Here is a 25,956-nt window from a genome sequence, read left to right as displayed (position 1 = left end):
ATATATATATATATATATATATATATATATATATATATCTATATATAGATATATATATACACCACCGTAGCTTAGTGGTACAAACTTTTCTTGAGTGTGTTGATCTTTAATAATTTGTTTTGATATACAGCTTCTTTTTTGTTCAATATACCATTCAGAATATTCTATTGGCGTTGATTAATTATCGCTCAAACTCTTGTGAAGAGACAGCAGTAAAGGTTGATATACATATCATCCAATCATATATCAACAACGTAATAAATGAAATGATATTTTCGGTTATTCACTATCAATAAAATTGTAATTAATAAGGTGTGATTCTCATCTGAACATATTAAAAATTGATTCATGCAACTGCAACAAAGATACATTTACAAAACCATTTTAAATCTCTCGATAGCCATGCCTGTCCATGGTAAAAATCGAAGGAAACATATCGTCTTTAATAAAGCTTTTTTGTGTTCAATACACCAGTTAGTATTTTCATTAATGGCTGTGAGAACTAACTCTTTGTTTTAATCACAGCTAGGCTTTATGCATTTGTTCAAGAGGAACTGTACTTTGATGAGAACAAACACTTATATAGAAGAGCAATATGCTTGGTATCAGTAACTCAGCTTCGAGGTACACGCGAAGAAGCGGATACGTACTTAAACTGAGGTTAAAAAAGGACGGAAGGTTAACTGTAATAAACAAATGCACAAATCATACGTTTTGCTGCTACAGTTGGTTTTGTCCTACAGGCTCTCGCAAAGGAGATGTTACCCCTTGTAGATTGATCTAGGGCTCCCAAACAATTGCCAGAACTTCCAACATACTCATGTTTCAAACCCTTGTATTGGTAATGTTGGTACAGGTACAGTACCGTAATGATATCGATGGTGCTGACCGTACAAACCAGAATCAAGCCATGTTATCTCTATGTTGGCGTTTCAAAGTTGTAGAAACAATGTTGGCTTTCAGCCACCTCACTTTGTTCTACTTTGTCATAGTTTTTTTTATATACCATTTCTGTATTTTTCTAAATCGATAATGGTTCAAAAAGTTGCAAGTCGATTCAGTGCTTCCCGTTGAAATTAAAGCAAAAATTCAATTATTGCTTATTTTGATATTTTAACTCTGACCGCTGAATTTTGCCACCATAGCAACCACATATTTATTACTATCTGACATCTTATACCTGTTAAGATTCCAAGTCCATCCAATGCAGCCTGTAAGAGTTCAAGCATAAGCTATGGTTCTGCTACTTTGAGTACTGAACATTAACCTTGACCTTAGTTAACATGGTAACTACATATAGCTGCATACAAAATTTGGGGAAAACAGGGCCAGCCGTTTACTCGGAATTCTATGACGCAATACGCGACCCAGCTAACATTACGGCAACTACAACGAGACATTTAAACTATGCATGCAAACGTTGCTTGTCAATTCAATGTTTTCACTTGGAGGAGTTATAGCACAAAACCCCTTTTCACTCATCTCTTAAGTCATCTAAGTGTATAGCGCAGATGTCATGCTAATGCAGGGTATTAAATGAACACTCATATTTCTAGTCGGTAAATGTGATTAAGATATTTTACATTGCAATATAATTACGTAGGATATATGTTGTACGATTTTATGATCATGAAACCTACAATGTTATGTTTTTATAGTATAATAAATACAATGTCTGGAATTCTCTACCTACCTAAGTGTACAATGCTTACGACTTCCCTTTTAAGCCTTAATGGTAATCACGGTCAGTTATATCAAGGGATTATTGGTTTAGTTTATTCTTCATTGCCGGTATATATCCGGCGTATTCTTGATGACGGTGTCGGATTTTGAGTGTTCATACTTCACCAAGCTTGCTGAATTTATCATTTATAATTCAGAGTAACCAAGCGAGGGCAGTAAATAGATATGTGGTAAAATATTTATACTTTGTAACTGGATATTACTTCGTGGTTGGTTAACCGAAGTGATTTTATCCCAAATTAAACAGTGATTTCAGATGCTCTCATCAGTGACAAACCATATATGAAAGTGTGTTACTCCTTTAAACTAACTACGACTTCAATCAATTGGTATCTTTGAGAATTCCTATGATCGAATTTCGTTCTGACTACTCAACATTTTATCAAAAGCTTTGGTCAATACCGGTATATGACGTAATATTGTCAGCAATCAGACACAGACGGACAGTAGATAACTTTGCTTGATCGCTTGCCAAGAAATCATGTTCACAAGCACAGCTGATATTATATTATTTTGCTGCCGAAAGACATATATATATATAAAGACATATATATATATATATATATATATATATATATATATATATATATAAATGAAAATCGTAATGAGTCGGAAAATCAAGAACAGTGAAAAACTTTCAGCCTCCACCGGGATTCGAACCACGGGCCTTCCGCTCTGTACGCGGACACCCTAACCACTAGGCTATGGACCACTGATCTGTAGTGTACAGATCAGTGCTATGGACGCTGATTGTATGTCCAGAGGTTCGAAACCGGTAAGGAAGGTCGTAATTCCACTGTAGGCGTTTGACACCTGTATCGAACAATACTAGTTCTGTTTTTGGTGACATATTTTGCCTTACTCTAGAGATCAACCATGATGCTAACCAACTCGAAATCATTTGTGATTCCTAAATCACATATGGACGCTGATTGTATGTCCAGAGGTTCGAAACCGGTAAGGAAGGTCGTAATTCCACTGTTGGAATAGTTGGTTAGGGTGTCCGCGTACAAAGCGGAGGCCCGGGTGCGAATTTTTTTTTCCCAAACAGGTTTGCAATTACGGAGTTTTCAGCCAATCAGATTGCTCGTGACGTCAGCATCAATAATGACCATCGCTTGGAAGGCATACACTGAGTTACACACTGACACTTAATAAAGTCTTGTTACGCGATTTCCCTGCAAACGCCCTAACTTTACTTTTAATGCTTGGATAACATGTTGACCTTACTTATGATACATACGCTACATTCTATCGGGTTCGTGTTTACGTCATCCAAGATTCGTCAGCCGTTCTATTGAAATCAGAATTCGTTTCGTGGAATGGGTAGGCCTACAACAAAATCAACTTCACGACGCGAGTACAGTCTTGAATGAATATACGCAAAACAGTATAGTGTACAGTATGATATATTTCCGTCACTGCACTGTGTAGCATGGTGGGCTCATAACTGACGCACTTAAGGATTTGATCAACGATGTCTATTAAGGAAAAATCCAAATCACTCAACTGTATGTGTTTTTCATATGTGTAGTTCCTCAGAAATGTTATGATCTCAAAATATTTAAAGTTCTGTGCTTATGCACCGTACACTTCAGCAGAATTTGACCACAAAATGTCTGCCGTGTCAAGTTCTTTCATACCCCTAAATTGACACATTCGTCGATAAGCTAACTGTAGTGTAGGCCTTAGTATACATCCATTGACTTTAGATGCTGTTTGTTATGCTCTGAGCATCTAAGCTCTGACAGGTCAGGTCCCAGAGAGTAGTGTTATCATATTGAGGTAATGTTGGTTATTTTTAAGGTGTAAGATTTCCTAATGCCCAAAAAACGTGCAAAACTAGGGGGAGGGTTTTAAAAGCTTTAAAAGTGCCACAATTTGGTCAGCAAATAGCTGAAATGGATTCAAACTCATGAAATATCTAATTCTGCTAGACTGCAACAAGTTTAAGTGGCCTGCTGTATCGTTGCTAGTAATAATTGAAGGTGCGTCAATTACGGGGTGCGTCAATTATGAAGCCTTTACTATACACAGTTTTAATACATATAGGCCTACAGCGCATATGTTATCCCCTGTACGAAACTTTCACTGTGCGATGTTATCGATTAATGCCTTCACAGAAATCTTCGATCAAAGTAGATCATACAATACTAGTGTGCTCAATATTTCTAAACCAATTCCAAACACATCTACATATATTTACGAAAAGCTGCGGGTAATTTTGAACGGGTATATCTTCGTTGCAACGAATGGATTCAGAACCTCGAAGTGAAGGTTTCTATGGTGATGACGTAACTTCTCCGACCAATCATGAGCGACTATTTACACACAATTGCAAACCTGTTTGGGAAAAAAAAATTCGCGGCCCGGGTTCGAATCCCGGTGGAGGTTGGAAGTTTTTTCACTGTTCTTGATTTTCCAACTCATTACGATTTTCATTTATATATATATATATATATATATATATATATATATATATATATATATATATATACATACATTATATATACATTATATATATACATTAAATGACCCAGTTATTACTTAAGGCATTAATTGGTACTAGATAGCTGCTGCCCGTATACGTATTCCTTACACAAACCGATAACTTAAACACCTATGCGCTGTTGTCCACTTATTCGGTTGGTAGTTCGCTAAACAGCGTTACCGTATACTACAAAGATAGTGACCGTAACGTTTACAATGTTGTAGTAAATATAATATGACATGAAAATAGGCGAAAACAAAGAGTCAATACCAATGTCGACTTACATACCGAACATATTTCTTCATTATTTTATTGTGCATAAAAACAATCACAAATATGGAAAAGAACTACAGTTTTGATCTAGCCTTTATTAGCCTATGTAGAGTCGAAGAGCTAGCAGAGACCGCAGAGTCCCCCAGTAATTCAAAGGTTTCATATTAACATTAATGAACTGACATTTTGTTTAACAATTAAATACATTAATACAATTATGTTTACAAAGTACTCCCTGGTGTTGAAAATTAAGAACAAATTTATCTGAAAAGAAAAACAATCAAAGTGCGGAATTCGTGCCCACGGATTGCACATAGGATCCATTTTGTGGGAAGGCAACTTTGTCCCAGCCCCGGCCATTTTCCTCCTTAAGTCACGTGCCTAGATCATCTCGAAGTTTGTACCACTCCCCTACACCTCCCGCAAGATGTATCCCTCTTCCGCTGCCCCGAGCACATAAGCAGTCTGCGTTGTGGACACAGTGGCAATGATCAGCCTCATGGGGTAAAATATAAATATAAAAAGAACATCGTAAAGAAATTTCATTTACAAAGGAAAGGTGCGCAAGACCAAACGTATTCACTAGATTAAAATATGGGTGTGAATCAGGAGGTGTAGCATGTTCCTGGTTGCAGTCTTACAGCTCAGTGCTGATCGTAACATCATGTTATAGGCAAAATAAATTAAACAAATACCTTTGATATATTTTACCTACGCTAGGCCCTAATTAATATCTTAAAACGGTATTTTAAATCATTAAATATTTCATTAAGCACTACGGTATCATATATCAGCTTGTAATTTCCTCGTAAAAATTGGCAAAGCAAATTCAGGCTATAGGGCGAATTTTCATTTCCGTATACATTATGTTGTGTCGGCTTCCAGGAAGTCCTTCCCAATTAATACTCTGCAGACAGTCGTTGCAGCCAAAGTAGTCGCCATTGAGGTGAGAATGGTAACAATTCTGGTACCACCAGGCACCATGGAAATAGACAGCACAGTTCAGACCAAAAGTAGTTGCAACATCATTGTCATTGTCATAGGTGCTGAATGACATATTTCGATGATAAGAAAGCGCGTCAAAAACTGTGGAAAACAAACGAACTCAACTTTAACAGTCTCTATGATAAAGAAGCTATGGTTGAAAGAGTTTGTCATTCAAGTGAAACATCAAGTTGACAATCTGAATGAGCAAGTATGTTATAGTTTTACTGCTTTTATATTCTAATTGTATGTTTTAAGGGCTGTTTATCGACAAACCGGCATACCTCCTTGACCGAAGTTACCTTCAGGTTGAGGTATCGATCGCTCTGATAACCTCTTCAAGTTGATCGCGAATGGTGCTAGTTTTGTCCCAGGCCGGCAAAATGCATCGCTTAGTTAAGTGCCCTCGCTTAATCGGATCAATCATTGGCCTTGATACAGTTAGGCCCGGTGCTCCCTTGTTCATATAAATATGCTTATAGGACAGTTACATTATTCTGTCACAAGATAAATAAAAGATCTCCCCTTCAAATTATAAAACCACTCTGTTAACTTTGGAATTATCGTAGAAATCATTGATAACCTACATCAAGTGCACACACACACTCAGCCCTTCATCTTCATTTCTCCTCCCACCTACGCGCTCATTACTTATGAGTCCGTCGCCGTATAAAATAAGGAGGTGTCCTTTTATCATAGTTATTGCAGATATTTAACACTTTGTAACTGTGAAGATTCTAGGTTACGTTTGCCAAGGCAAATATATGTAGCATTTCTGGCTCCACAATCCATTTCATAGTATATATCACTTTCATCTTGGACAATTTAGTTTCCTATCCATTTAAATTTTGAAAGAATTTAAATATACCAAATACCGACCTTGTCTGATCTTGCTCACCCATCTTTGAAAATAGATTAACTGTTGTATTTTGTGTGAAAATTTCGGCCGCGTTGCATGAAGCATGTAGCAACAGAAAAATATCTAAGCGCTTCATAAAAAAAAATAAATGAGTCTTCTTACAATCACATTACGACTAAACAAAATGAAAGATCTTACTTTAACCACCAATGAAACATTAACACACCTGCTGTACTCTCAGGCAAGAACGATCCTAGGTCCACCAGTCGGTACTTAGACCATTCGTCACTAATGCGGAAGAGGTTGTACTTTGCGTGATAGGCGTTTCCGATCTTATTAACGAAGTCAATCCGAAGTTCGTATTCCCCCTGATTGGTCAAGTAAGCCAGTTTGTCGTTACCAAGCCAGAATTCACGTTGTAAAAAGCCAAAGCCTTCTCGATATTCATCCCAGGTACGGTTGAAGTCGACAGCGCCATCCATTCGACGTTGAAATACCTTTGCAATATCCAAAAACAAAAATAAACCGCGAAGTACATTGCGACATGACATGCAGGATAAACATATTGTGAGTTTACACAGGTTTATTTTTCTCAAGATTACTGGCACAACATTGTGACGTCATCCAAACACGAAACAAAACAAAATCAAACAAAACATTTAAACACAAAAATCAAACACAAAAAGGATATCAATGCAACATAAGAAGCAGTCATTGACATTCATGAAAAGTTAGAAGCCAATCATATGATAGTTTGAGTTTTTTTTCTTTCAATAAGGCATGTTTCTTTATAGATGTCAATCAAATTATATTGCTATGTTGTTCTATGCGGTTAAAATCAAAATGAAAACTGTTCCTCGTCCCGAAAAACAAAACATATGACAATCTGTGCAAGTGCAAAGCTATGCCAAACCATCAGCTCTGATGGTGGATAGAACGTATACCGCCAACGGACACCAACAAAGGATGTAACGAGTGTGAAAAGGAAAAGATTTAGCATGAACTTCAACGGCACAATTAATCTTGATAAACTGCATAGATGAACTACCGCAGCCATTATAACCTTACAGCCAACTCACCGTCCATTTACCGCCATCAACTGAATTATTACAAAACACGTTGAAAGGTTCTGGTGCACCATCAGGCTGAATCATAAAAACTCCAGATTCTTGAGTTTGAAAGTCGCAACCATTGTTGTAAACATCTTTGCAATCTCTTGGATATTGTGGTTCTTGATAGTATAAACACGCGTTACCTTTGTTCAAAAAAAGCAGGAACGATTCAATCAAAGATGTTGCTGATTGCGCTATAATAATACTACCAGTAGATATCACATTGTTATGTTATTCAAGCCCGAATGATGTGTTTATTTATCAAGAGAGGAAATGGAAACCTTGGTCAGCAAAATGCACTTCACATAGTGTATTCTCACTTCTACAATTCTGAGTTTGCCAACAAAGTCAACCGCTAATAAAGTATACTCCTCGGTGTTACCTGCATCCCTAACCAGTGAATTGCTCCTGAAAATCTACTTGGTCTGACTATTACTGTAACTTTATTGAATTACCCCTAAGTTCTTACTGATTTTCATTGAGTAAAATAATAGTTACACTTGAACACAACTTCAAATCCAGCAAGAGAACTTACACTCAGTGCTCCTTCCCACACGTGAATTACCATGATGAATTGGGTTTATCTTTGAAGAAAAAGACGGAAGCTTATAAATTAATGAAAGCGGTGGAAGAGAAAGAAAGTACAACAAATGGCACGGGATGAACAATCCTAGTGTCAATTTTGTTTTATTTCAATTTTACTACCCTTAAATCACTAAGGAGATTGATATGCCGGACAAATCCACTATGGACATAAATATTACAATGTCTTCATATTAGATATGATAAAAGGGAAATAAACCTGTCTGATTCCTTCATGCTATCCTTCCCACTCCCTGCAATCCTCTGATTTGAATCCGGGACGTAGTCCTGTAAACGTATTTTACCTTCATATAATATAATCTTGATTGCATTAGTGCATGTAAAGACAGTAGCTTCTCATTTTAGTCCTCCATCCATTTGTACTCTTAGTCAATTGTCTCTTAATTAAGTCATTGTCTGTCTTGGCTCGAATTACAATTGTCTTGTTGCGGCAAATTGACTGATAGTTCAAAATGGAGGGATCCACACTGTCCATGGTCCCAAACAAAAACGCCCATTACACCATTCATCAGCAAGCACCAGCGGCATAGCCCATAAAAACATGATTAGAAGGCTATATTGGCTAGTGTGCCCCAAAGCTGTGGCCCTTGGCCATTACTCGTTTGTCCGATTTATTCGCCAGGTCCTACTCTAAATATTGACAGGAAAGTAGGATAAAACGTCAGTTGAGGCAGAAGACAGGAACAACAAGCTGCCATACACTTCATGTGTTCCATAATTGAATGAACTTCGCATGATTTGCTTAAGTAAAGGATAACAATTCTATATAGATAGAACATATTTATAAATCCTCTAATGCATAATGCACTTGCATATACTCAAGGCTTGACCTTCTAACGGTGCGAAATGTGCCTGAATTATGTTATCTACTGTGGGGCACAACGAAGGATCTTGATCGCAAAATTGACACTTTTCAATTCGAAATATTCTCAACATTAGATGGACTAATAACAATTGGTTATCAAATGATGAGCTCTACAACAAAACCCACTAAACACCTTGGTCATCCAGTCGCACATAGAAGATTGATATTTTTCGGTCATGTAGCAAGACTCCAGGAGGACGCTCCAGCAAAGGTTGCTTTAAGAGAAGCACTGAGATATACTGCTAAACCAGTTGGAAGGCCCGTGACTACCTTGCTTGGAAAAATCAAATCGCAATTAAAGGGCATTAATATTAACAATTTCGAGGAAGCAATAAAACTTGCGCAAGATCGTGATACGTGGCGGAGGTTTATCACTGAGCATATCGGATAGACGAGACTCAACTTACTACTTACTACTTACTACTACTACTACCTATTTACCGTCGATAGATAAAGCTAACTCGAAACCCTGGCTTCTATGGATATGCTTCATGCTAAAGAACAGGAACTATAACATGCTCCTATAAATGAAAGTTGATTCTGTGCTGCACTGACAATCTACTTCCTTCCGTGATTAACAATAATAAAAAATACGAGTTTAGTCTATCCACGGTTATATAGGTGGGTGGTGGCAACGTCCCGGTGAATGAACAATATTGACATGAAATAGATGGGAAAGCCATAGTTGAAATTTTGTTATTTTTTGTAATTTTGGAAACTCGTCCAAACCCTGCCAACATTGAATGAGAGAATTGGCTACCCCCTGAGCTAGGTAAACCCAATAAGGAAATGCCTGTGACTTGACGTAAACAATATTTTCTCAGATGAAGATTCCTGGCTTTTACCATGCAGAAGGTGGTGTTAATACGTCATGCAGAAAAAATAATATTTGGTTTATTTTGGATGAGGGTATTATCCAGGAAACTTGTAAAATGAGGCTTCAAAGACTAAAGGAAATATTTGCTGAGCATACAACATTTGTGTGGTAATATCAGCTATAGAATAAGTACAAAGTAAAATATGAATAACATTTTTATAGACTGAGTGTTAATATCAGCCTGAGGGATGAATTATCTTCTTCGTTTATTTAACACATTTCACTAACAAAAACTAACTTCCCTCGATATATCAAAACCGCGTGTAAAATAATATAGCAATTAAGTAGCAAACAGGATGATTGTGGTAAGTGTGTACTTAATGGTAGAAGAGTTAACTGACACTACGAAGAACTACTGTGTGCGCAATACTTGTTATTGGTTCCTGGTTTGGTAGGAAGCTTCATTAACTCACTTTTTGGGGATATTCACATCCTCTAATTGATCTATTACAGCATCGAGCATCATCTTAAACGTGACATGGCAATAACCACACAAAATTGTCTCGAAATGTAACAAAAGCTTGTCACGTGTTTCCTTTTTGGATCATATCTTACTGTAAAACTGTTCATTTGGTGACAAAACGTTGACAAACGTATCAAATGACCCGCTGAAATCTTATTTTGAGTGAAAAAGAGTGTTTTCATCATATTTTTTAGTGATGCAAAAGTCACTGCTTAAACTTATTACGTCCAGAGATATAGTCAGTAAACAGTGTTAGGTTATCCTTGGGAGAAATTGTCCAACTTTGTCCACCTTGAATAAGAGGCTACTCCCCTGTATACCACGATACTATGATGACAGTAACTGCAGTGCTGTTGTACTGTTTCTATAGTTGATATTAACTTTCACTTTACAATCCCTATAGTGAATGTCGCCATGCATCGATAATAAATAATCAAGTACCTAAGACCATTGATATACTGTAACACGAGGCGTTCGTTACAGTATTTGCAGTGCTGCTGCAGTTTTGTCTTGTTGATTTTAGCTTTCATGTGGCAATCTATCATGCCAGCTATCATACATCGAATATTAATTATCAATTACCAAAGATCATTGATTTAGCGACTTTATTGCATTATACTGAAAACAATATGTATTGATCTAGTTACACAGCTTGTATCATTTCCAAAATACTTATTACAGAGAGAATCAACCGTTTTTTTTTTCGTATTTTTAAAAAGTTTGTGGGAATAGGGAAGCATCTTGTTAAGTATTTTCATTAACATATCATATTATCTTTACATATAGTTTTTAGTGCCGCAAAGTTTGAATCACCTGTACCTTAGCGATATTCATAATATAATATTTCATTTTAATTAGCACCGATCAAAGATCAATACAAATTATTTATCCCATGGGGTTTATATTAATACAAATTTATGTTTGCAGTAGGGAAGCAATTCTGTTAAATATTTTCATTAACATAATTATGATATTATCTTTACAGATAGTTTTCAGTGCAGCAAATTTTGAATCACTCGTACCTCGGAGATATCCATAATATAGTATTTCATTTAAATAAGCACCGACCAAGAATGAATACAAATTATTTAACCCAAGGGGCTTATATTAATGCAAATTTATATTCGAAGAAGGGAAGCATCCTGTAAAATAATTTCATTAACATATTATATTACTTTACAGATTATTTTCATTGCCGCAAACTTTGAATCACCTGTAAATCGGAGATATCCATTATATAGTATTTTATTTTAATTATCACCGATCAGAGATGATCACCGATCAGGATTTCAGAAAAGCAAGGATGTGGCCGTTGTTTTCTTGAAGAGGCCTCTCATATAGTGGCAATTTCCCAGAAAAAAATTAAATTTAGACTTCATATGACGCATTCTGTATCAAATTTAGACTATAAATTAGTTCTGATAACTAAGTTTATTAAGATTGTACTTATTACCACGCCTGGTTCAATATTGACATTAAAGTTATCATGTTTTTTGCAATGGTCGGAGAGTAATTAAGCGCTGTGTATATAGTGTCAAAATAAAAAAAAAGAACTAATTATGCTCTCTTGGTGATGAATTGCTAGATGAACTACTTACCACCTGTCCATCGCAAATCATTAGGAAGCCAGCAGCCAGTATAGAAAAAGTAACGACGGTAACAGTTATCAGGTAATCTAGCATTGTTGAAGTCCTGTATCTGCCACACAAGTTATGCAAATTTAGACGACGAAGGTATTATTAAATATGAACACGTTCACTAAACTTTCTTCGGGATTAGAAACTGGCACTGGAAAACTTAAATATGTATCATGTCTGCATTGATGTGATATTAACTGAGTTTGAACGCGGAAGGAAACGCAAGGAAAATAAGGAAGGTTGTTGGTGTCGCGTACACGAATCCAATGCAATAAATGGATGAATGGATAAACGAACGAAGAAACCAATAAACACATGAACGAATGAACAAAGGACTGATCACTTATTATATAGAACAGAACCTGGCTGATAAATTACTGATGCAATGCTTCCTATACTCAAAAACAAATCCAAATGTTATGTTTGAATGACAGGTGACCTTACGATTTCGGCAATTACTCGTTTGTCCGACTGATCAACCATGTCCTGCTCTAAATAATGACAAGAAAGTAAGATAAAACGTCAGATGAGGCAGAAATTCACAGAGATAGAAACAAGCTGCCTTTCACAGCACGTGTTCCACAATTGAATGTATGACCCATGATTTGCTTAAGTAAATGATAGAAATTCTATATTGATAAAACATATTGCTAAATCCTCGAATGCGTTATTCATTTGTATATGAACATACCTGTTCTTCTTCAAACGTGGCAACCCTACTAAGTTTACAATGAATTGAGGCTTGGCCTTATAACGGTCCGAAATCTTCTTGAATACTACAGTGGCGAGTCTAGCCTATACGAAATATGTAATACGAGTGTAGCCTATACACGTCTATATAACGAATGCAATAAGCCTTAGCCCTGTTCGACCTCTAGGAGAGGAAGGGGCGGGAGGGGGAAGTTCATGTGAAGAAGCAATATTTAAAAAGTTATTGGGAAAGCCATAGTTGACAGTTTGTAAACAATGTTTATATTCTGTGACGGCAAAGGCTTCTCAATTTATTTTAGTTGACCCAAACTATACATGGAGAGGCAGGAACTGATGTTATAACTGAAATTGAGTTTTTCATAGCACTGTAAAAGAAAACAGATCTGGTCGGTTGGCTATAATAATACTGGCGCAAATAATCGCTTCCGTAATAATCAACTGATAAATGAAATATAAATGTCTTGTTTAGATACTATAATGAATTACCAATAGAAGTCCTCTTGCTGATGTGGCAGTGATTATAAAGGGTTTCTTTATTCCCATTTCGTGTTCAAAAACTTTCCAATAGGCAAGGTTGCGATAACGAGTGCAGTTTTTGTTCTTCTGTCTTACATAATTAAAGTATATATAATAAGAAAACTAAAATAAATGGTTCAATAAACCGTTCTAAAAGAGAAACTTTACTCACTGACTCAAGTGAGGGTTAGGGTGTTTATTACCTCATATCTTGCTACAAAATAACTTTCAGAGTAACCCCTCTTTCTTCAATGTATTTTGTGGCTGAAAAGCAATATTAGAGAACAACGTTGCCGCTTATGGACACTTCCTTGTATCCTCATTACCGCTCTCAAGAAGTGTAGTATCTTCTGTATGCGTTGATATATATATACTGACAATTAATTGAAGTCCGGTGACAACGGACTTCAATTAAACTGGTCAACCAAGAGCACAGCGGGCGGGCTCGTGGTAGGTAAGTGATGAAGAATCGTAAAGATATATGTCGGCTACTACCTCATTCTTGTTAAACAGAACCTAATATTCAGGATCATAATTAATTCATCGATAGTGCTCGGAGATTAAATACTTCATGCTTTAGAAAATCTTCACCAGATGGTAACTTCTTGAACTAATGAAAAACTGTTGACCTCAAATTTAGAATCAATTTATTAATTCCATTGCAAAGGTAATAAAAAATTGCATAGTTGATGAGATTAAGAAGGTACATTAGTTTGGTGTAATTATGAATTCAACAGTTGATATATCACGGAGTCCCATTCTTTTACTGTATCAGATATAATTTGAAGAAATTTTTATAGTTCAAGACAGTTTCTCCTTTTTACAGCCAAAAAAATCAGATGCCTATCCCTTATTTGTTCAATATAAGGAACGTTGGCAGATTAAGAGCTAGAAATCAACCTCATAATAACCCAATGATATGCTGGTGCTGCAAACATGAGCTGCAAAATTTCAGGCCTGAAGACACGTGTAAAGGAAGAAAACAATATTGATGTTTTCGTACCGTTGTGCCCATAACTTAAACCTGGTGTTGTGTAACGCCTTTCGTTGAATGCACAGATTCGGTATAACATGTTTTGAAATTTCCTTGGAATTCAAAAATTATACAGCCACAGCACAATACTTTCGACGATGCCCAAAAAGAGCTGGGACTACCTGCCAAAAGGCTGCAAAAATCAGAGCGATACTAGGTTGTAATTTGCTCAAGAAGTTATTTCCATCCAAGAAACATGTCCTGATGAAATGGAACGAAATGCAAGACATTATAATTTAGACTGAAGGTTGCTTGGGATCATATAGGCAACACTGAATTCATTCTTATGATGGATATATGGATGGATATATTGACATATATCAAAAAGGTACCTCAAGTATCAATGGATCTTATCAATACAAGTGACACTGTCAAATCCACACTGTAAACCTTAAGTGAAATTAAACTGACAAACACTTTCACCAGTTGCTAAGTAAGGCCAATTCTAATGCTGAAAAGGAAAACGTTGCAGGTTAATTTTCAGCACCCAGAATTTGTGGACGGAAAGTCATGTTTAAACATGTACGCGATAACCCGGTCATCGATCTAGTAGACTGATTTGAATCAATGTATTTTATCGTATTTACAACACCCTAACAAGTGAAATATGTTTGAGTATGACATTTTATCCGTTTGTATAAAGATGATTTGAAACACTGACTTTTATTGATATACTTCATGCTAAAGTTCAGGAACAATAACATGCTCCTATAAATGAAAGTTGATTCTGTGCTGCACTTCCAATCCATTTCCTTCCTTGATTTGCATTACTGAAATACGAGTGTAGCCTATACACGTATATATGCCGAAGGCAATAATGCTAGCCCTGTTCGACCACTAGGAGAGGAAGGTGCAGAGAAGGGGATAGTTCGGGTGAATAAATAATATTTATATGAAAGAGACCGGAAAGCCATTGTTGAAATTTGTGAAGAATGTTTAAATTCTATGACGGCTTAAAATGCACCAAGAATTCGGATAATCTTGAATTCGGGCGGACGATCTTGTCAGATGAACATGTACGCTATAACCTAGCCATCTTGTATATCAATGTATTCATCGTACATATTACACCCTGACCAGTGAATTGGAATCCAGCTTTGGGACTAAAAATGTTAATTAATTCCTTTATTCCTTTGTTCTCGTGTTCATTCGTTCGTTCGTTCATTTACTCATTCATCCATTTATTGCATTGGATTCGATTACGCGACACCAACAACCTTCCTTATTTTCCTTACGTTTCCTTCCGCGTTCAAACTCAGTTAATACCACATCGATGCAGACATGATACATGTTTAGGTTTTCCAGTATCAGTTTTAATTTCGAAGAATGGGTAGTGAACGTGCTCATATTTAATCATAGTTTCCTCGTCTATATTTGCATCACTTGTGTGGCAGAACAGAACTTCAACAATGCTGGATCACCTGATAACTGTTACAGTCTTTACTTTTTCTATACTGGCTGCTGGCTTCCTAGTGATTTGCGATAGTCAGGTGGTAAGTAGTTCATCCTGCAATTCATGACCAAGATATCATAATTAGTTCTTATTTTGACAATATACACTGCGCTCAATGCCTCTCCGACCATGCTATGAACATGGTAACTTAAAAGCCAATATTCAAACTTCAATATTTATAAGCGACGCTTGACATAACGTTTAATGCAATTTATATTTGTTTAACGTGTCATACCATATACCTCATGACACCACGCTCTCTCTTTCTCTCTTATATTTGAAAGCATATTCTAAACAAAACGTGGTAGCCACACATAGTTGGAAACCAGGTGGTCACCACGAGGGAATGTTGCGACTTTCAAAATGAATGTATTGATTAATGTTCTTTTGCAATATCTTGATGGGTTAACCGTGGTCATAGTACCTTGTTCAAATTTGGTAAGCAAAATAAACAGATATGTGTTTCCAGGTATCCCAGATTCCATAAATTGTTCTGTAGGTTGACCTCGTACATGGCAAAATTCAAAGCAACATACAGCTTCAAAACAATGCTTGTTAATGTGTCCTTTACTATGTGGGTAAACAATAATTAACTCATCATCAATTTGGAATTATAAGGTTTATATGGTATAATCGACATATCGTTAATTGTGAATCGATTCAGGCGCGGATTTAACTTATACACAAGAGAAAAATGAAACGTAGTGATTAGAACAATCTTAATTAACCTAATTATCAGAACTAATTTAGAGTCCAAATTTGCTACAAAATGCCTCTTATGAAGTCTAAATCTCTTTTTTTTTCTTGGGAATTGCCGCTATATGAGAGGCCTCTTCAACAAAAACACGAACACATCCTTGCCTTTCTAAAATCCTGAATCAACAGCTTGGATTTAGTTATTATTTTTATATTATTATAAGAACAAGGAAGGGACAATGTTGAGTTAATTTGTATCAATATAAAACCTCATGGGTTAAAAATTTGTATTCATCTATGATCGGTGCTAATTAAAATGAAATACTATTGTAGATATCTCCGAAGTACAAATGATTCAAAGTTTGCGGCACTGAAATATAATCTGTAAAGATAATATACTATGTTAATGAAATTACTTAAGAGAATGCTTCCCTACTTCAAACATAAATTGGGTTTATTATAAACCCCATGTGTTAAATAATTTGTATTGATATTTGGTCGGTGCTTATTTAAACGAAATACTATATTATGGATATATCCGAGGTACAAGTGATTCAAAATTTGCTGCACTGAAAATTATTTGTAAAGATAATATAATATGTTAACGGAATTATTCAACAAGATGCTTCCCATTTTCATTAAACTTTTAAAAGTACGAAAAACAACATTAGATTTTCTCTGTAATACGAATTTCGAATGATGCATGCTGTTTAACAAGATCAATACATATCGTTTTCAGAATAATGCAATGAAGTCACTATATCAATAATCTTTGGTAAATGATCATTAATATTCGATGTATGATAGCAGCAGCACTACAAATACTGTAACGAACGCATCGTGTTGCAGTATATCAATGGTCTTTGGTACTTGATTATTTATAATCGATGCATGGTGACATTCACTATAGGGATTTTCAAGTGAAAGCTTATATCAACTGTAGAAACACTGCAACACACTACAGTTACCGTCATTGATGGTACACAGGGGAGTAGCCAGAACTCTCATTCAAGGTGGACACGGTTTCCACAATTTCCCCCAAGGAGAACCTAACAGAGTATATATACCAAGCGGAGCAGGTCGTGGGTGGTGAGGGTTTACTTCTCGCTTAAAAACTAATTTTAGTCGTTCACCATTTGAATCAATTTTATTGAAAGATGATAACACTCAACAACTCTTCTGTTTACTAACTTTATTTCTGGACTTGATAGGTTTAAGCGATGACTTATGCATCACCAAACAATGTTATGATAACACTCTTTTTCGCTCAAAATAAGATTTCAGAGGGTCAATCGATATGTTTATCAACATTTTGTCACCAAATGAACATTTTTACAGTAAGATATGATCCAATAAAGGATACACGTGACAAGCTATTGTTAAATGTCGAGACAATTTTGTGTGGTTATTGCCATGTCACGTTTAAGATTATGCTCAATGTTATAATAGACCAATTACAAGGATGTAATAATTGCCCAAAGAATGAGATAATGAAGATTTTTACCAACCCAGGAACCAGAATCAAGTATTGCGCACACAGTAGTTCTTCGAAGTGTCAGTTAACTCTTCTACAATTAAGTACACACGTACCACAATCTTCCTGTTTGTTACTTACTTGCTGTATTATTTTACACGCGGTTTTGATATATCGAGGGAAGTTAGTTTTTGTCAGTGAAATGTGTTAAATAAACGACAAAGATAAATCTTACCTCAGACTGACATTAACACTTAGTCTTTAAAAGTGATATTAATATTTCTACTTATTCCATAGCTGCTATTACCATACAAATGTTGTATGCTCAGCAAATATTTGGTTTAGTCTTTGAAGCATCAATTTACAAGTTTCCTGGATAATACCCTCAGCCAAAATAAACCAAATATGATAGTTTCTGCATGGCGTGTTAGCACCACCCTTCTGCAGGGTAAAAGCAAGGAATCTTCATCTAAGAAGCTATTTTTTTACTTCAAATCACACGCATTTCCTTATTGGGTTTACCTAGCCTCAAAAGGTAGCCAATCCTCTCATTCAATGTTTGCAAGGTTTTGAGGAGTTTCCTGAGGAAACCTTGTCGTCACAAAATGTAAACATTATTAACAAAATTTCAACACATAGCTTTCCCTACCATTTCATGTCAATATTGTTCATTCACCGGGACGATACCCCCCCCCCCCTCTTCCCCCACATTTATAGTCGTATATAGGCTAAAATCGTACTTTTCATTATTGTTATTCACGGAAGGAAGTACATTGACAGTGCAGCACAGAATCAATAGCAGCTTGTTGTTCCTGTCTTCTGCCTCAACTGACGTTTTATCCTCCTTTCCTGCCAATATTTAGAGTAAGACCTGGCTAATTAGTCGGACAAACGAGTAATGGCCAAGGGTCACAGCTTTGGGGCATACTAGCCAATATAGCCTTCTAATCATGTTTTTATTGATGGCTATGCCGCTGGTGCTTGCTGATGAGTGGTGTAATAGGCGTTATTGTTTGGGACCATGGGCAGTGTGGATCCCTCCAATTTGAACTATCAGTTAATTTGCCGCAACAAGACAATTATAATTGACTTGAAAGCCAAGACAGACAATGACATAATTAAGAGACACTTGACTAAGAGTACAAAGGGATGGATGACTAAAATGAGAGGCTACTGTCTTTACATGAAATAATGCAATCAAGATTAGATGATATGCAGGTAAAATACGTTTACAGGACTACGTCCCGGATTCAAACCAGTGGATTGCAGGTAGTGGGAGGGTAGCATGAAGGAATCAGACAGGTTTCTTTCCCCTTATCAGATCTAATATGAAGACATTGTAATATTTATATGTCCATAGTGGAGTTATCCGGCATATCAAGCACTTTAGTGGTTTCAGGGAAGTTAACTTGAAATGAAACAATATTGACACTAAGAGTGTTCATCCCGTGCCACTTGTAGTACTTTCTTTTAATCCCACCGCCTTCATTAGTTGACAAGTTTCCTTTTTTTTCCTTCAAAGATAAACCCAATTCATCATGGCAATTCACGTGTGAGAAGAAGCTCTGAGTGTAAGTTCTCTGCTGGAAGTTGTGTTCAAGTGTAACTAATATTTTACTCAGTGAAAATCAGAAAGAAATTGAGGTTATTCAATATATTTCAATAAAGTTACAATAATATTCAGACCAATGAAAATGATAGACACAAAATGAACAGATTTACAGAAGCAGTTCACTGGTTAGGGATGCATGAATCACCGAGGGGTATACTTTATAAGCGGTCGACTTTGTTGCAAACTTCAGAATTGTTGAAGTGAGAATACAATATGTAAAGCGCATTTTGCTGACCAAGGTTTCCATTACCTCTCCTGATTAAGAAATACATAATTCGGGCTTGAATAAATGAACAATTTGATATATACTGACATGATATTATAATAGGGCAATCAGCAACATCTTTGATTAAATCGTTTCTGCTATTTTTGAATAACGTTTTAGGTAACGCGTGTTTCTACTATCAAGAACCACAATATCCAAGAGATTGCAAAGATGTTTACGACAATCGTTGCGAATTTCAAACTCAAGAATCTGGAGTTTATATGATTCAGCCTGATGGTGCACCAGAACCTTTCAACGTGTTTTGTAATAATTCAGTTGATGGTGGTAAATGGACGGTGAGTAGGCTGTAAGATTAGATCCTATGTTGGTGTCCGTTGGCGGCATACGTTCTATCCACCATTAGAGCTGACGGTTTGGCCTAGCATTGCACTTGCAAAGATTGCCATCTATTTTGTTTTTTCGAGAAGAGGAACAGTTTTCATTTGATTTTCAACCGCATCGAGCAATATAGCAACATAATTTCATTGACATCTTTTAAGAAACATGCCTTATTGAAAGAAACAAACACAAACTATTATATGATTGGCTTCTAGCTTTTCATGAATGACAATGACTGCTTCTTATGTTGCATTGAGTACCTAATTTTTGTGTTTTAATGTTTTATGTTATTTTGTTTTGTTTTGTGTTTGGATGATGTCACAATGTTGTGTCAGTAATCGTGAGCAAAACATAAACCGGTGTAAACACGGATAACCTCACTTATACGGTTATCTCCCATGTCAAGTCCCAATGTACTTCACGGTTAATTTTTGTTTTCGGATTTTGCAAAGGTATTTCAACGTCGAATGGATGGCGATGTCGACTTCAACCGTACATGGGCTGAATATCGAGAAGGCTTTGGCTTTTTACAACGTGAATTCTGGCTTGGTAACGACAAACTGGCTTACTTGACCAATCAGGGGGAATACGAACTTCGGATCGACCTCGTTAATAAGATCGGAAACGCCTATCACGCAAAGTACAACCTCTTCCGCATTAGTGACGAATGGTCGAAGTACCGAATGGTGGACCTAGGTTCTTTCTTGCCTGAGAGTACAGCAGGTGTGTTAATATTTTCATAGGTGGTTGAAGTAAGATCTTTCATTTTGTTTAGTCGTAATGTGATTGTAAGAAGACTCTTTTGTCTTTTTTATGAAGCCCTTAGATTTTTTTCTGTTGCTACATGCTTCATGCAACGCGGCCGAAATTTTCAAACAAAATACAACAGTTAATATTATTTTAAAGATGGGTGAGCAAGATCAAACAGGGTTGGTACTTGGTATCTTTAGATTCATTCAAAATTTAAATGGATAGGAAAATACATTGGCCAAGATGAAACTTATATATACTATGAAATGGATTGTGGAGCCAGAAATTCTACAGATATTTGCCTTGGCAAACGTAACCTAGAATCTCCACAGTTACTAAAGTGTCAAATATTTGCAATAACTATGCTGAAAAAATACCTCCTTATTTTATACGCGACAGACTCATAAGTAATGAGCGCGTGGGGTAGTGAGGAGAAATGAAGATGAAGGGCTGAGTGTGTGTGCACTTGATGAAGGTTATCAATGAGTTCTAGGACAATTCCAAAGTTAAGAGTGGTATTTTAATTTGAAGAGGAGATCTTTTATTTCTCTTGTGACAGAATAATGTAATTGTCCTATAAGCATATTGATAAGAACAAGGGAGCACCGGGCCTAACTGATTGTATCAAGGCCAATGATCAAGCCGATGAAGCGAGGGCACTTAACTAAGCGATGCATTTTGCCGGGCTTGGACAAAACTAGCACCATTCGCGATCAATTTGAAGATGTAAACGGCGCGATCGATACCTCAACCTGAAGGTACTTCGGTCAAGGAGGTATGCCGGTATGTCGGTAAACAACCCCTAAAACATACAATTAGAATGTAAAAGCAGTAAAACTATAATATACTTGCTCATTCAGATTGTCAAATTGATGTTTCACTTGACTCCCAAACTCTTTCAATCATAGCTTCTTTATCATAGCAACTGTTGAAGTTGAGTACGTTTGTTTTCCACAGTTTTTGACGCGCTTTCTTATCATCGAAATATGTCATTCAGCACCTATGACAATGACAATGATGTTGCAACTACTTTTGGTCTGAACTGTGCTGTCTATTTCCATGGCGCCTGGTGGTACCAGAATTGTTACCATTCTAGCCTCAACGGTGACTACTTTGGCTGCGATGAATGTCATCAGAGTATTAGTTGGCAAGGTCTTCCTGGAAGCCAAAGTAACATAAAGTATACGGAAATGAAAATTCGCTCTATAGCCTGAATTTGCTTTGCCAATTTATTCAAAGAAAATACAAGCTGGTATATGATATCGTAGTGCTTAATTAAACATTTTATGATTTAAAATACCGTTTTAAGATATTAAATAGAGTCGAGCGCAGGCAAAATATATAACAGGTATTTGTTTCACTTTGTTTTGCCTATAACATGATTTTACGATCAGCACTGAGCTAAAAAGGCTGTACCCAGGAACATCTTACACCTTCTGATGCACACCCATATTTTAATCTAGTGAATACGCTTCTTCTTGCGCACTTTTCCTTTTATATTTATATTATACCCCATGAGGCTGATCATTACCATGCCCTGCGTCACACGGCAGACTGCTTAGGTCCTCAGAGTCAGTTGAAGAGGGACAATTCTTGGAGAGGTGAAGGGGGAGTGGCACAAACTTCGAGATGATCTATGCACGTGACTTGAGGAGGAGGGAGGGCTGGGGCTGGGACAAAGTTGCCATCACAAAATGGATCCTCTGTGCAATCCGTGGCCACCAATTCCGACCTTTGATTGTTTTTCTTTTCAGATTAACTTCTTAAGTGTTCAACACCGGGGAGTACTTTGTAAACATAATTGTATTAATTTATTTAATTTTAAAACAAGATGTCAGTTCATTTATGCCAAAATGACTCCTTTGAATTAAAAAATTGGAAGAAGGAAATATGTTTTGCTACATAAATGTTTATTAATGACAGAGTGGGATTTTTTAGGTATTCCACAAAACTGGGGACTCTGTCTGGATCTGCGGTCTCTGCTAGCTCTTCGGCTCTACATAGGCTAATAAAGGCTAGGTCAAAACTGTAGTTCTTTTCCCTATTTGTAATTGTTTTTTATGCACAATAGAATAATGAAGATATCCGTTCGGTATTTAAGGCGAAATTATTATTGACTCTTTGTTTTCGCATACTGTCATGTTATTTTAAACTTCTGCAATATTGAAAACGTTACGGTCACTATCTTTGTAGTATACGGTAACGCTGTTTAGCGAACTACCAAGTGAATAAGTGGACAACAGCGCATAGGTATTGAAGTTATCGTGTTGTGTAAGGAATACGTATATGGGCAGCAGCTATCTAGTACCAATCAATGTCTTCAGAAATAACTGGGTTATTTAAGAATGTGTTTTTACATAGTTAATAGAAATATTAAATATTCTGGGGTTGATTTCTTAATGAAACATACTTTGTTACAAATTTTGACGACACTTTTTAGTGATTTATTGATACATGTATCTTTCGGCAGCAAAAGAATATAATATCAGTCGTGTATGTGAAAATGATATATTGGCAAACAATCAAGCACATTTATCGACTTTTCTGTCTGTGTCTGATTGCAGACAATATCATGTAATAAAAATAAATACCGGTATTGGCCAAATCTTTTCAAAGATAAAGAGTTAAGGAGTCAGAATGATATTCGATTAATTTAACGGAGTACCAAAATATGCATATATGGTTTGTAACTGATGAAAGCAGAAAGTTATAAATCTGAATTCACTGTTAATTTGGATAAATCACTTCGTTTAACCAACCAAAGTTAATATCCAATAAAAAATATACTTACTTTTTACCGGATATATATCTATTGCTCTGGCGATGATCACACGCGCCCTCGCTTGCTAATTTTAAATTATAAATTCAGTCAGCTTGATGAAGCATGAACACACAAACACCTTGATCAAGAATACACCGGATATATACCGGCAATGAAGAAATAAATATATCAATAATCCCTTGATATAATTAACACGAATACTATTAAGGCTTAATAGAGGAGTCGTAAGCATTGTACACTGCTAGTTAAAAACATTCCGGACATATATATTTATTATGATAACATACAATAAAATTGTAGGTTTTATTATCATTAAAACGTACAACGTATATCCTACGTAATTAAATTGAAATGTAAAAAATGTAAAACACGTTTACACTAGAAATATGAGTGAACATTAACTACCTTACAGTAGAATTACATCTGCCTATACACATTAACGAACTTACCTCGTGATACGAAAGAAAATGCAAAGCTTAACTATGATGGTGTATTTACTAATCCAGGACAAACATATCAAAGCAAGATTTCATGAAAATTTCAACTTTATATTATATTTCATTTGAACCGACAAACAATATGTTAATACTTACTGCTACGACCGACTTCGTAAAGCTTTTCAGGATGCAAACATTAAGCTGCCCGAAGAACTTTCATGTGTGTTCATCTTGTTTGATAATGCTAACTGGTGACGCTTAGTTAAATTTATCATCTCCGATTTATACGATTAATACAATTGGTAAAAATGTCAGCAAAATTCTAATTTCTTGCGTTTTACATAATCTTCTGAGTCATACAACTACATTTTGCTAGCATTCTATGTCCAAATATCTACGTTTTGAGAGCTGCAAGACTACAGTGCTTTATCGAAATATTGACTATTGCAATAAATGAAAAGAAAAAAAAAACGAAAATTAGATCTCCTTATTGCAACTGTTTCTGCTAATACAGCCGATGATTTAGCACTGACGAGGAGTGAATCATTAGCTGCAAAAGTGAGGAGGGAATAAATATACTTTAGCCATGCACTTTTCAAAGTTGGTTTAGAGTCGTTCTCTCCCTCCATGTTTCTACGGGAAACCCCCCCCCCCCTCAGTCATTGATGTTTTCACCAAATAATTTCCATTGAGGGAGTAACAAATGAATTTGATTTGATCCTAGCTATCAACTATTTTAATGTAGGCCTGCATATCACAGTTTAATTCAGCACGCTAAGGAGCAACATATGCAATTAATACACTACATTGAAATAGAATCTGCTGCATGGCGGCAGCTTTCTGTTCAAATTCGAGACAATTCACAGATTATTTCCTTCGAACACTTTGTGGTGCATATTCATGATTTAAACATATATACTGGATATTCATTTATATAGTACTTTACCGTTGATATACACTAATTGAATCCCCGCCATTGTTATGGATGGTGTACGTAATTGGCAACGCAACTGACTGAAACAGCACATAAAAAATGAAATACCAACAAGACATTCTGCTGCAAGAAACTCGTCAACTGCAAATAAGCAAAATGAAATCAACATTTTACTTTTTCGTCATTTCGGTTGAAATCCTTTTCTTACGACTTAACGATTTTGTAAACTTTCCGTCTTTTAAAACAGAACGATTTTCCTTTTGCAACCTTTATGAGTTCATATTTGCTTTGAAGAATATTTTACAACATCATTACAATATCTTTCTTTCCTTCAAAGTCCATATACAGGTGACAAACGCCTACAGTGGAAATACGACGTTCCTTACCGGTTTCGAACCTATGGACATACAATCAGCGTCCATAGCCTAGTGGTTAGGGTGTCCGCGTACAGGGCGGAAGGCCCGTGGTTCGAATCCCGGTGGAGGCTGAAAGTTTTTCACTGTTCTTGATTTTCCAACTCATTACGATTTTCATTTATATATATATATATATATATATATATATATATATATATATATATAATTGAGATTGTAGTGAGCTGGAAAAAAAGAACAGTGAAAACTTCGAACCCGGGCTTCCCGCTTTATATGCGGACACCCTAGCCCACTAAGCTATGGACGCTGATTGTATGGCCCGAGTTTCGAAACCGTTACGGTCGTAATGCCACTCTAGGCACCTGCCATTTGTATCGAACAACGATAGTATATAAACGATATATATAAATACATATATTGTCATTATAACACCGGTGCTTATATAGCGCAAATCCCAGGTTTCAATTCGTTTAACAAACAATATTCAAAGTACAAAAATACAATTGAATACACTTAACCATAGGCTTCTTTGAGGGTCTGATGTGACCTCAGTCTTCCGTCTTTAGGTTAAAAAAATTACCATTTGATACTCCTATTACATTGAACAGGATATTACGGGAAACTACATGTTATTCAAGGCTTAGAGTTATCAATATTTATGTCTCTAAATTTG

At 36.1% G+C, this 25,956-nt stretch overlaps 2 protein-coding genes across 2 annotated transcripts; one reads left to right on the top strand and one right to left on the bottom strand.

The window, feature by feature from the left end:
• Positions 1 to 4,269: 4,269 nt before the first annotated feature.
• LOC139974552 (fibrinogen-like protein A) lies at positions 4,270 to 12,071 on the bottom strand. The gene is made up of 5 exons (XM_071981768.1): positions 11,869 to 12,071; positions 7,998 to 8,046; positions 7,430 to 7,605; positions 6,577 to 6,847; positions 4,270 to 5,593 (listed from the first exon to the last, which is right to left on the bottom strand). Exons 1-5 carry the CDS (start codon positions 11,950 to 11,952, stop codon positions 5,337 to 5,339), a joined length of 837 nt encoding a protein of 278 aa, XP_071837869.1. The 5' UTR covers positions 11,953 to 12,071; the 3' UTR covers positions 4,270 to 5,336.
• Positions 12,072 to 14,977: 2,906 nt separating this feature from the next.
• On the top strand, positions 14,978 to 25,482 carry LOC139974542 (fibrinogen-like protein A). Its single transcript, XM_071981753.1, has 5 exons — positions 14,978 to 15,660; positions 19,313 to 19,361; positions 19,788 to 19,963; positions 20,459 to 20,729; positions 21,714 to 25,482. Exons 1-5 carry the CDS (start codon positions 15,577 to 15,579, stop codon positions 21,968 to 21,970), a joined length of 837 nt encoding a protein of 278 aa, XP_071837854.1. The 5' UTR covers positions 14,978 to 15,576; the 3' UTR covers positions 21,971 to 25,482.
• Positions 25,483 to 25,956: the final 474 nt, after the last annotated feature.

Source organism: Apostichopus japonicus, chromosome 9 (genome assembly GCF_037975245.1).
Source record: "Apostichopus japonicus isolate 1M-3 chromosome 9, ASM3797524v1, whole genome shotgun sequence".
In the NCBI taxonomy this organism is placed as follows: Eukaryota; Metazoa; Echinodermata; class Holothuroidea; order Aspidochirotida; family Stichopodidae; genus Apostichopus; species Apostichopus japonicus.
The sequence above is the reverse complement of the archived record's forward strand: the minus strand, read 5'-3'. Positions and strand labels throughout refer to the sequence as shown.

Coding starts and splice junctions, on each gene's coding strand:
- LOC139974552 (XM_071981768.1), bottom strand. CDS start 11,952: ATGCTAGATTACCTGATAACTGTTACCGTCGTTACTTTTTCTATACTG. Junction 7,606..7,997: donor TGTGGGAAGGAGCACTGAGT/GTAAGTTCTCTT, acceptor TTTTGAACAAAG/GTAACGCGTGTTTATACTAT. Junction 5,594..6,576: donor CTTGCCTGAGAGTACAGCAG/GTGTGTTAATGT, acceptor TGTTTTCCACAG/TTTTTGACGCGCTTTCTTAT.
- LOC139974542 (XM_071981753.1), top strand. CDS start 15,577: ATGCTGGATCACCTGATAACTGTTACAGTCTTTACTTTTTCTATACTG. Junction 15,661..19,312: donor TGATTTGCGATAGTCAGGTG/GTAAGTAGTTCA, acceptor TTTCCTTCAAAG/ATAAACCCAATTCATCATGG. Junction 19,964..20,458: donor TTGATGGTGGTAAATGGACG/GTGAGTAGGCTG, acceptor GATTTTGCAAAG/GTATTTCAACGTCGAATGGA.